Here is a 13,441-nt window from a genome sequence, read left to right as displayed (position 1 = left end):
TATACATAACCTCTGGAACAGACACACTGACCTGCAAGATGGCAGCCATGCAAACCCTCAGTACCGCCAGTAGACCTATTGGCTGTACGCTTACAGAGTTTCAAATTGCAAGTTATTTTCATGTATAGGAAATCTGTCTTGAGGATATTTTTTGGAAAGCAAATGGGTGGACACTACCATCTGAATTGCGTGAAATGTAAGCATGACTTTATTGTGGATATTTTTACCAATTTAACTTAAGTATTTTTACTACATTGGATTGATACATTAGCATCAGATTTCTTCTGGATTTAATAAACTGACAAAATGTGATCAAAGTATTTAAAACAATATTTGCATTTCAAAATGTCTACAAATCTTTTTGATTCACAAATCCCAATAAAATCTGGTACACTGAGTTCTTTAAATTCACGTGAAAATAACAATTTGAATTCTAAATACAGAACACAAGTAGTGGGAAATGGAGAGTTCTGGACCACTTTTTCCCTCAGGTACCCACCCAACCCTAAAAATTGAAAAAAATCTCACACAAACCCTATGAGAACCGCGCAAGGACCAAAGGGTGACGCGGGAGACAAAGGTTATCCGGGCGTGTGGGGAACAACCAGAGATCAAGGTCTCGCGGGCGTGCAGGGTAGTTTAAACTCTAGCTCTCGTTGACAAAATTGAAAAATATCATCACACATTTATATCACAGTCGCCAAACCAAGATTTCGAGTCAGAAAAAAAAAAACCTTAAAATCCAAAAGACCCCACTGGATCATTTTTGTATTCTATTTTCCTATCAACAATCAAAGCTCGCTCCCATATCCCCTCCAATCGGTTCCCTTCGGTTGCTTCATATTTCCTCAGTTGCTCGACCTCTTCAAGGCTCTCTGCCTCGTTACTATCAACCCCCAAAAGCTGCCTCGTTCCTATCAACTCCAAAAGCTCACTCCAAGTTCCAAAGTATCTATTTGCCAGACATCTCGGTTTGGGAGAAACCGACAACCCCTGTTCCAGTTTTGGAATAGGGGTTGAATTTATTGACAAACCAAAATGCGACAAAAACCCAGACAATTTGTTGGACAAAACCTCAGTCTAGAGTTTGACAAAACCTCTCGAGTCCGAAAAAACTTCTAGAATCGAACAAAACCTCTGGAGTCGGACAAAATATCTCGAGTCAGACAAAAAGGTTGATTTTTGGTAAAATAGATAGAAAGACACGTTTCACCATCAGTAGGAAAGCAATCTAACCAAGTAAAATCTAAATAGTTTCTACTTTTGCAACCAAATAAACATACTATGAAAGAAAACAAAATGCAATTCCATTTAGAAAACAAGTGTCAGAAGTCTACCACACCACCACAGCCACACCACCACAGATTCCACGATTGATTGATTGAGAAACCAAATGTACTAGGCGCGGGCTTAGAGATGGATTTAGTGAACGGCAACCAAAATCACCAAAGTCTGGTGCAAGCCCCAAAGTAGACATGTAAATCCGAAAGTTTGATGCCAGGCAACCAAATTAGACGTGCAAACCCCAAATCTTGATGCAAATTCTAAAGGAGACATACAAATCCCAAAGTTTGATGTCAGGCAACCAAAGTAGACGTGCAAATCCCAAAATTTGATGCAAATCCTAAAGTAGACATACAAATCCCAAAGTTTGATTCAAAATCCTAAAGTTTGGTGCAAATCCCAAAGTTTGATGCCAGGCAACCAAAGCAGTATACAAATACTCCAATAGTGGAATGTACAAAATAACTCGATTCAAATGTTGTAGATGTTCATAAAGCGTTTGTCGAAGTCGCAGAGCAACAGAGCAAGATATTCCAACTGACGAACGAAATTAATGAAAGATTATGGTTTCTGCTTAGAATGGCATACACAATTTTAGCAATGAAAAAAGGTACAGAAATACCCTGTATAATGCCAACTACAATTGACAAAAAATTGATACTACTTCTGAGTATACTCAGATTAAACTCAACCAGAATACCAAAAAAGTCAACAACAATCGATAAACTCCAAAACCATTCTTTGTCTTGATACTTTTGTCGTTGACCTTTGACGAATGGGGTGACCTTTGACGAATGGGGTGCAAATCAGAATCTTTTTACTTGTGCTGCGTGAGAATTCCTTACATGTAACCTTTCAGAAACTGCACCTATCTGCTACAGTTGGGGTTTTCTGACAGAAAAATTCCAGAAAATGCGCAATGAATTAGTAAATGCAGCGTTCGTTTTCGAGCGAAATAGAACGAGCATTCAATTCTCTGTTTCCTTTTTAACAAATACAAAATTAATTGTATTTCAATGAGGGTACATTCAGTCTGTATCAATTTCCGATACTGCACTGGTCAAAAACGAATGCCCCTCTGCAGTCCTGTATTCGTGTTATTTTCAACTCAAAACGTGCAGGCAATTTCGTGTGAAGCGTTACTCAAGGTAATTATGCCTGGTCAAAAATTGGAATTTGTTTTTATGCTAACAGAAGTTACATTCTTTATTAAAGTGTTTACAATTCATGTCATGTACTTGAATGATTAAGTGTTTTAATATTCATGATGTAAATAACCATTTATGTATTCTTTGGAAACGAATTAACATAGTACGAATCCTATTAACACCGACGATGAGGGAACATTCCTATGCAACGTTTTCGTCACAATTGCATCATACAGCGACGTACAAGTTCACACGGGCTTTCTTGCGGTGGCTAAACTAGGAGACACGGAAAGAAATCATGAAGACCTTAACAGTTTGGTAATAGGCACACTATAATCCTTCATGAGTAACATTACATTCATTATCAAAGCGGTGTCATGATTTGTGAAACCCTGTATATACTGTGACGGGACAACTGACACCTTTTTGTGGCGGACCAGCAGACTGGCCGGATCGGAGATAGAATTGACCTGGCCTACCCCACAAATATATTTATTAACCTTACGTAAGAATGAGCGGCTATCCTGACGCAAGGGGGGATATCAGTTAAGGAACGGTGGACTTTGCCTTAGGGGCTGTTCGTTTGGTGGAAGTTTACCACCGCTCTGTGATTAGGTAATTGATCCCAATATCAATAAAGATTACAGTTAATGTCAATATAAGTGATACAGGACTGACTAAATCTCACGGTGACCAGTGATTTCTAAGGCAATTATATGATTGGTTTATTCAATGTCAGTGCTCAGTTATCCTTTATATACAACAGCAATTAATTATATAGAAAATTATCCTCACGGGGAGATAGTCCTACGTGGTCAACTGCACCACAAACGTGATTAATCAGCCTTATCCTTAACCTACACCAGAATAACCCTCACGGTGATCAGGGTAAACCTCACAGCGATCAGGGTAACCTTCACAATAACCAAGTAACCCTCAAAGTGATCAGGGTAACCCTTACAATAACCAGGTAACCCTCACAATGATCAGGGTAACCCTCAAGTTTAAATAAATAATCTACTGATGGCTTATAACTGATAAGTCTTGACCACACAAGCAATTACAATCTTCGTAACTGTACAACACAACAGGGTAGACTTATACAAGAATAATCTATACTGCCTTACAAAGCAACACAGTTCCCAAACTGCAACAAGGTTTAAGGTGACTTAAATAACCCTCACCCACTTCAAGTTATTATAAAATAACACAGGTAAGTTGATTAAGAAGGCAATTATAATAGTCCTCACCAGACTCTAACGGAAACCTGCACCCAGTAAACCTCAACGAGGAAAGCAAGCTCCCAGACCAGGACCGCAACAAACCGTCGCTATGCCAACAAGCATGGAACAACGGCACACAATCCGTCTAGTCTAAGCTTCACTAATTCCCCAATTAACTGGTTCGCTCGGGTTCCCTAACCCTATAATTTACCGCTTCTTTAATAAACGAGACTGTCTAACGATTCCCAATCTTCAAAGAGATCTGATATAATCGGCAGCTCCGGCAACTGAGAACAAGCACCATACTAACCGATCGCACCAGGTACACTTGAGGTAGATCCCCAACCACCAGCGGTCGTACGTCAGATTTACTCTCGAAACACAACTCCACAGAGCTCTGGTAAGCACGCTGCCATCTTGAGAAGTCCCGGCAACCCACGAAGCCAGCGCCCAGACCTAAGGTAATGCGCGCCTCTGATTGGTTGCCGCATGCATGTTTAATGCATGATTAAGACGCTCCTGAATTATTAATGACCCAGACTAAACACAAGTCTGCGCAGCTACCCTGTTTCGCCACAATACTTTGCAATTGAACGCGTGTGTTGCGAATTTGAATCACATGACAGTGAATACGCAATACCGAAGCGTCATGGTGTAAGACAGATTTTCAGCGAATAAGATTTCACATTTGTTGTAACTGGCAACGAATACGTCAAACCAAGATCCCATACACCTACTTGTAACCTTTCAAATGAAACGTAAAGCACATTCATTCATTTTGAAGGATGCAAAACAAAGTCAAATGCTTTTAATTACGAAAAAGAAACCAGGTTTTAAGTCGTTTGGAAGCCACAGAACCGAAACCTCAACTCAAACTAAAAAAAAACCGAAACCGAAACCGCTGCACAAGAAAGCATATTTTGTACATGGCCTAATATGTATGCACGTGCTTAGAGTAGAGACACATCTCACCTCCACCCATCTCGGCAACGTTCCCCACCAGAGCTTTTCCAAGACCTTTTCCTGTTAGAAGATAATTATTATCCACTTTATAATTCAAAACAATTTTAAGAGTTTCGGTCTGTATAAAAGTGTCTTGTATGTACCTGCGTTTGGAAGCAACGTTTGGGATACTAGATATTGCTTTTGTATGTTCACAGACACTGAGAGCAGCTGGTTTTTCAATTCAGTTTTTCCCTTCTACCAGTACTATGGCGAGGGAGGATCTTCAGACCGTATTTGGAATAAGGAAATTTGGAAAATAAATGTATATGTCATGGTATAAACATGGCAGCTTTTCCTATTGATGTGCTCAATAATTTACTAGGGTTGACCCGTGTAACGTGAGGCCAGGGACGACAACTATGTTGGATTAAATCGAAATTTCATGGTTGTCCTCATCATGACGTATATGTCTCTTTTAAAAACCTAGTCGCAACCCAAACAGGATTTCACTGTGTATCTTGACAACCGCCCAATCTGTGAATACTGCCAGTTGGCAAGTCCACCCCAATTAGTATCATCTGCCAGATCTACCAAACATCGTTGGTCACTCAATCTGCTATATATCCCGGGCTTACAGACAACATAACATGCTTACAGGATTTGCACTAAGTGCGGTGTTTGTGTTCCAATTAAAGCGATCAAAACTAGATAATATGGTTGTAAAACTTCGTAAGATCAATTCAACGTTAGTGATTAATTTTATTAAAGTCAATGTGTTTGTAAAAACGTATAGGCATACCCCACGCAGAGCAGGAGACCTGTAAAATGATAAAACTCTCACGGCTGCGCATCCCATGATCATTCACCTATACGAGCTGAACTTCTTTTGTCTTATCGTTGGAGCCTTACTTGGCAGGGCATCGTAAGTACGATAGCTTGAGTATAAGCCCCATATTTCCGGGCAAGCTCTGAACATGATGAGATGGTTAACGAGGAACTGGTCTGTCTACCTGGCCTGGGCTTAGGAAATCATGAGGGGAAAAACTCGAGATCTCCTGCTGCGGATGACTGCATACTTTGCGGACAGCACCAGCCATTCCTCAACAACCCGTTCAGAAAAAAGCAAGACAATATAAAAGCACACCAGGCTCACCCCAGGCCTACCATAGGTACTACGCCAGGTCAAAAGAGAAGCTGTCCATTTGCCGGCCTGAGAAATCAGGTTCGGAAACGGGCCTTTAATCTAGAGGAAGACCTCATGCGGGGCAAGGCTCCTGACTGCCTCAAAGTAAAAAAATGGCGGAGTTTTCGATGGAAGTGGGACACTGAACATTAAAGGAATACCACTCAAAATTCACTTTGATTGAGACCCAACTGGTTCCTGCAGGGATAGCGGGGTTAGGCCTGAAGGATGCTCGAGTAGAGAACGGTGGGCCTATGGAGCTGCGGCAGGCCAAGTCTTAATCATCATCGTCGAGTGTGAGGAGCAAAAAAGGATTTGTTTCCAGCTATACGGGACGGGCGACAATGAGTAGTTCTTTGCTCACCACAAACCAAAGGCTCTTTTCAGAGCCACCAAGCTTTCACAGAAGAGAAAAGAACTGTCTATAACGTCTTCCAAATAAAAGAAACAGTACTCCTCCTCTGTGAACTAAGCCAAAAAGGCAAAAAACAAACAAAAATAATCCATTTATTAGTTCAAGAGCGACACTCAACTCGGTCACTTTTTCAGTCCTTAGGCCTATAATATGTACTAAAAAAATGCGAGAATGGTCCTCCCCTGTTCCTCAATTAAGAGTACGGACTTCTCCATAATCATATTGTCTATTATACACGTAGTACTAAAAATGCAATGGTGGTTCTAGAATTCTAAACAAATACACTCTTTCCAATTAAACCCTCATGGTGTCACCACTCCGACATTTGACTATTCACAATTAGGAATGGCAACCCCGGATCCTTGAGGATGCACCGACAATTAAAAGAAATAACAAGATAAAACGGTCTTCTGGAATTCCAATATTCTGTATTCCAATATTTACAACACGAGCTCGATATGGTATTAGAAAGTTAACTTCTTACAGAATTATTTAATTATTTACAGGTCTGTGATTAAGTCATAAAAACTCAATTATACTTAATAAGTCAATCAAGTGACTCTGGGATCATCACATCAATCATAAAAAAAGAAAGGTTCCATCAGATATCCACTTTAAATTATTGAAATAGCAACATTAATCGGTCCACCATCTGTTGAAGTTTCTGTAGCCCCCTGAATCTGGCGTCTGACAAAACCTCAGTAGATCAGCCCAAAGCTCGGTCAAGGAGAGCAAGTGGGTGGGTGGGTGGCTGGGTGGGTGGGTACCCACCCAAAAGGTCAAAAGCTCAGGAAAGAACAGTTACAGTATTCAAAAGGAAAAACACAGTCATAAATAAAATGAAATTTGAAATTATAACCCAAGACCTCTTTTGGGACGGGGTCTCCAAACTTTGTCAACGACCTTTGCTGCCAATCTCGTCACATCTACAACCACGCAAACTTAAACACGGGTTATTGGGTGGTAAAACTTTCTGCAACCGAAACACATTTATTTCCAACAACGTGTTTATTAATTAAAGTTTACAATTAACGCAGTTAACGCAATTAACGTTTATAATGGGCGTTTGGTTTTACAGTGAAGACGCTGTCATCAACTCTGTCATCTAAAATCGAACCTTTGCATCGAGAACATGTAGGTTTTATCAAATAATATATCTTTTAATACCTCACTTTAGTGGTGATTCTGACACGTTAAGTAGACGAGCTTGTTTTCAGAGTTTGTGTGATTTTGTGTTATGGTCTTAAGATTGACCCCTTATTTCCCCTTGAATAAAATGAAAAAAAATTCATTCCGGGTCAAACGTTTGACTTCTTTTCCCCAAGAACGGCAGGCCATCATCCCCCATTAGGAAAGGTTTGTAAATACTATTTTTTTCCTCAAAATTTTCCCTTTTTGACCACACCTCTTATATTAACTGCTGTGTTTATTTTCTGTGATTCTTTGAAACGGCTTCATTATAAAGGCTGCGATAGATCTATTGACATTTATGGCGTACGTGAGATCACGGATTCCGCACTTGACTTCGATCTTTAAACTGTTTTCCTATGTTTATATTATTTTTGTCCAATGTACATTGACACTTTGTTCGGCTTCGCTGTATGATCCACGGCTACAACTTTGAAAAGTGATGCTTTTGTTTAATCTGAAACCACTAGATGCCAGATTATTATTTGTCTCGAGTGTTGTGGTTGAATCCATAACGGTTAACGTGTGCAAACGAATGTGATATACTCAAAGTCGGATCCAGAACTAAATTTTGGGGGGTCCAGAACTGGGGGTGTAAATTATTTACCCAACCTATTAAATGGCTTTTCATTGAAAAAAATCTGTTTGGGCAGTGTACAGTGCGACGCCCGAGCAGATACGACCCACGCGTAGTCTCAGCACCCGGTCGATGATTGACTGGGTCGTGTACACTGAGGTTCGTCTGCCAGCAGACCTCTTCTTAACCCTCACGATGATTATCTGTGGGAACTCATTGTTTTGCGTATTGACAAATGCCCACCGCAATCGACGCCAGACTTATTCCTCATGCAGGGTTCAAATTTCAACGCCCTTTCGTGAATTGTCGCCCTGCAACAGGGCAGCATGAGACCTTTTGCAAAGATCTCGAGGAAGGTGAACAGTTTCTAAATTTTTTCAAAGACCTTTGCCGTTGAATCTCGTCACAAACGCAACCAAGCAAACTTCTGTGTAGCACCAAGCGATACAAACACAGAGAATTGCAACAAACCTGCATGACGTTTACAACACACTCTCAAGCTACATCATGGCTAAAAGTATATTGACTGGTGTAGTTCTCGCCTCTGTGGTGGGCATTGCCGCATACTTGGCTTACCTACCATTCCCTGACGACGTTGCTGACAGCCCATGGGCAGTCCGAATATCTTCGTATAAACTGATGCTGGTAAGTTGAAATTGCGTTATGAAGCCTATTAATTCTTGGTTAAACGTCTCATGCGTAGAGGCAATATCCGTTGTGAAACGCTTTCCTCTAGCAAAATATATATTTGCCCCATATAGTATTGTCTCTGAGTACTGGTTTGAACATAGTTTCCTTTTAACATTTAGGGTATTTATGGCACCCCATTTATACCTACCGGAATCGTGGAATGGCTAGATGAAAGGACCGCGGCGAACCTCCGGGGAGACGGGCCTGGTGTGCCGTACAGAGACACGGTGTTTGACCGGGTACCAGTCCGGATATTTACCGATGAGCAAGCGGGAGGAGATACCAGTAAACAGCCGGCTATCGTTCTCTACCACGGCGGAGGGTTCATATGGGGCAGTCCTGGTGAGACTTAGAAACACAACTCGGAAGCATTGCTTTCTCTTTCCCTTCTCATTTCAGGATCTTTTTTGTTCCGTTTGATCAAGTTAAGTTACCTTAAACATAAGACTTTTTCGGATTTTTGGCATGCCACTTTTGACACGAGTATCTTTTCATAATGTAAAAAACAAGAATCAATCAAAATAAAATACAGGTTTGATGCCAACACACATGTACAAATTTTACCTTTATGCTTACGCATGAAGTAATATTTGAGGTCTTCATCGTTGTCTCAAGTGGCGTTTTCTCGCGTTGGAGTTACATTTGAAACTGATATTCTTAAAACTTTTTTTCCAATTTCGTCACGTTGTAATTAGTCAGGCTCCTAACACTTTTTCATTCAACAGATTCACACCATGCACTAGCGTCGCAGATAGCAAGAGAGCTGAAGGCTGTGTTTATATCTGTGGAGTAAGTTAGTGGGTGTTATTCTACATAACATTTCTGAATTTATAAAACCACGTTATTGATGTTTAAAGACTAAGAGATATCTTTGAAGATATTATCACCATGCTACAATAGCACATGTTGTATTGCTACTTAAGTTCAATGAGAGGATTGACCTTCAACAGTAGAACCGCTTTCCAAGTAATGAGCCTCACTTAAGGAATGACTGGTTGAACCACAAGGCCCTTGGGGAGGAAAGCAGGGCTGGACCGGATGAGTCATGAGGCAGCCCACTGGCCTTAAAAGGAAAAGTCGGTGTTCATTAATTTGACTAACCCTACTCTCAAATTCAAATGAACCAAACATATTTATGCACGCTGTATTAATATTCAAAGAATAGTAGCTAATACCTAATAAGGCAAGGAAACTTGTATGATGGATGAAAAATGGAATGTCCAGCAAATGTATAAAATCCCTATGAGTTCTGGCAATTGGGCAGAGAGCCACACATCGAGCCAGCCGAATAAACTACATCAACTGCAGTACAACTTCGTCTCAAGTCATCCTCAGTCTTGTGTCGATTCATATAACCTGTCGGGTTATAATATGTTATTATGTCTTTAGTCAACAGTACAATTCCAAAAAGTGTGTCCACTCTCATTGGCATACCTTGGACAGGTGCACTTTTAAAATGTTTCAAGGGATGGTGTTTTTCTGAGGTACACGTTTACGTAATTTTCACTTTTTTAAGTACTTGAAAACCACCCGGTGCCTTTTGGGTCATCCCTCATATTAAATATTTGTAAATTTTCGCGCTTTTCCTGACAAATGACACTGCTTTGATGTAATTTCAGCCCAAAAGTAACTTCTTAATCTTGGGGGGCTCAAATTCTCAAACTTGCCCATTGGAAATATTTTTAAACATTACAGCGTCTTCAATGTAATATGTCCCTTTAAGAATGCTAGAACGTTTTTCATTACGACCATCTCAACCCTCATTGATATGATGATATCGTATTTTATTACAGTTACAGATTAGCGCCAAAACACCCCTTTCCCGCAGCAATAGACGACTGCACGGCTGCTACCGTTTGGTTCCTCGAACACCTCAGTGACTACAACGTCGACCCTGCAAGAGTTGCCATCATGGGTGACAGCGCTGGCGGAAACCTGGCTGCAGCAACAGCACAACGACTTACCTTTGATCAGAGGTATCGAGACCTGCCTAAGGTCAAGCTCCAAGTCTTGATCTATCCAGTTTTACAAGGCTTTGACTTTCAGACACCATCCTACCAATGGAATGGTCACTACCCAACATTGCTCAATAAAGTCTTGATGACATGGATGATTGACCTCTACATAAATGGTAGAAAGGGTGGGCCACGTGTTCAAGATGCAATGCAGATCAACAACCACACCTCAGCTGCCGCCAAGAGAACCCCACTAGTCCAAAGGTGTCTCTCTCACAACCTGATCCCAGATGAGTTCAAGCAGTCCGGGTACAAAGTGCCTTCAACTGACTTCGGGGACGAAAACGTCTACGTCGAGATCAAAGGTGCTCTTGGGAATCCAGACTTCGCTCCTCTTATGCAAGAAGACCTGAGAGGACTCCCAGAGGCGTACATCCTGACTGCCGAGTATGACGTCTTGAGGGATGACGGCATCATGTACGCCAAGCGACTGGAGAAGGCAGGAGTGCCTGTGACCTTGAAGGATTATCTTCGAGGTTTTCACGGCATGTTTGGCACTGGCGACAGTTGTTTCATGGCTTGTACACCGATGGGGGATCAGAGCTTCTGGGATTTCATTGCATTTGCAAAGAAACGTCTCTGAACGGTTATCTATTAGTTGTCTATAAGTTGCTTTAGGAGTGTCTGCATAAACTTGAGAGGAGCCGATACAGTTCATGTAGTCTTGTTATCATACATTACTTTTGATTAAATTTGTTGACAAGGCTTTCATGTCACACTATAAAGACTAGTTATTTTGAGACACTGCCTTGAGGCCAGTTCATACCACATCTGAACATGTAAGCAAAGCGAATTTGACACCGTGAAATATTTGCAGCGATATTTCGATCGAGTTGAAATGTGATGAACTGTTGCGAATTCGTAGCGCGAATACTCGATCTGATATGACAAAAAGTTGCTTTCGGGTTCGCTTTTGCGTGAAGTATGAACCAGCCTTTAAATGATTATGTTTGACTCTTAATATAAGGTTCCGTTTGTAGCAGCAAAAGTAACTTTGAGTTGATTTCATAGGTCTTGTAGGGCTAGTTCTAGGAAAATACCCAATAAGCTATTAAAATTTATTCGAGACAAATACACTGCCGCTGGACGTAAAGACTCACAGATCTTGCTTCCTGCTGTGTCATTTCTTGCTAGAGTTTTCATAAACATATACACATGCAATAAACTGCAAAGTCAGCAAGGAAAATGAATACATGCAATGAATGAATACAATACATGCGTCCGACTCTGCATGTATTGTCTTCCTGGTGTTTTGAACGTACACAGGATAGTCATTTACGTTCCAGCCAATGGAAAATTTTGCTTATCATGCTCCACCCACAGTTACCGCCTATCTGACTGTCCCCAGCCTTACTCTTGTTATTCAAATTGTTCGCTTCTTGAATTTTTCGTGATGCAGCAGCTCGTTGGGTGGGCGATCACAGTTGATAAAGCTGACTCGGAGGAAGCACAAACTGAATATAATGGTCAGATATATCGAGCAATAAATGAAACAGATAGGTACCCCAACATGTCCAATCGCCTTAAACACAATAGACTACTGTTACCTAATACATCCCCCTTAAGTGTCTGAAAAGAATTCCTCAGATTCCCGTCAAACAATGACCAACACGAAGCAGGGGGGTCTCCGTCTCATATTTTGCTTTATATGTGGTCAGAGGGGAAAGTGAAAAATCCAGCAAATTGCTTTAAAACCATTTAAAATATTTAGTTACATGTTAAATTCGGCTCTTAGCTCTGTAGATATTCATTAACAGCTATAAATATGTGCTTAAACGTCTAAGGCTGACACAGAAGAGTGTTAGAATGCACGTCAATGATGTCTCTCTCCTTTGGCCGGGGCCGTACGCAGCGTCCATAGCAGCGTCCAGTCTCGTAAACCTTTGCTAGAGGAACAACCATTCAAGTGCTGGGAGCGGAATTCACCCCTCTCACTACCCCCCCCCACCGTGTGACCATGGGCGTAAATCCCGGGGAATGGGGTATATATCCCCCTACACTTTTTGAGGTGGCAGGATCGGCTATTGAATCATCATCACCACTTTGTGGTGAGCAAAAAAATAAAAGCGGATTGTGAAGAATTTTTCAACGAGTCGTTGGCTGAATAACGTTATCACCGGTGAATGGTGGAGGGATCATACAACTTCGTTTATGTTTCTATCCGGCTAATTTTCAACTTCAGGTCAAACATAAGTTAAGAGGTTCAAGTCGTGATTACGTAATGCTGATAGGCCTATATTATGCTTTATCAATGATTATATTTGTGAGGTTTACAATTCATTCGGGGTGTGTTGATCACTTCGCAGAGTCATCCGCGCAATGTTGCAATGTTTGAATTCTATTTCATGTTTTTCCCCACGGTTAAGAAACCAGAGGTAATGACAAGTGTGGCTTTCCTTTTACATGTTAGCAATCACCTGAATGCTGCGCATTAAAATAAGCGCAAAAATTATTTTCACCGCAAAACATCTCTATATCCCTACGCCCTCGAACATCAAACCCCATGAGATGCTCAGTACCACCCCACCTTCAGTCCAAGGAGTCCTTCACCAAGCACACCGTGGTCAACATGAGTAAGCGCTCCTTATCCTCTAGCGAGGAAAAGGTTCTTGCCCTAGGCCTGAACTTTGCGCTCACTCCCCGGTCCCTGCCCAAGGAAGGGATTATCCAAGCCACTGAGCCCACTCTCCGCCGCCTTGACAAGACCAGCGCCGATGAGATCCGCCTCGACATCAGCTAAGCCCTCCGGAAGCACAAGAACCCCAAGCCCAAC

General features: G+C 41.3%; 1 protein-coding gene across 1 annotated transcript; it reads left to right on the top strand.

Moving 5' to 3' along the window:
* Positions 1 to 8,191: 8,191 nt before the first annotated feature.
* On the top strand, positions 8,192 to 11,858 carry LOC110985375 (neutral cholesterol ester hydrolase 1-like). The gene is made up of 4 exons (XM_087145717.1): positions 8,192 to 8,608; positions 8,773 to 8,995; positions 9,379 to 9,442; positions 10,447 to 11,858. The coding sequence occupies exons 1-4, from the start codon at positions 8,471 to 8,473 to the stop codon at positions 11,249 to 11,251; spliced, it is 1,230 nt and encodes a 409-aa protein (XP_087001843.1). The 5' UTR covers positions 8,192 to 8,470; the 3' UTR covers positions 11,252 to 11,858.
* Positions 11,859 to 13,441: the final 1,583 nt, after the last annotated feature.

Source organism: Acanthaster planci, linkage group LG14 (genome assembly GCF_054643075.1).
Source record: "Acanthaster planci isolate LZ-2023a linkage group LG14, COTS_SCS, whole genome shotgun sequence".
NCBI lineage: Eukaryota > Metazoa > Echinodermata > Asteroidea > Valvatida > Acanthasteridae > Acanthaster > Acanthaster planci.
Note: the sequence above shows the minus strand (reverse complement) of the source record. Positions and strands in the feature narration are given on the sequence as shown.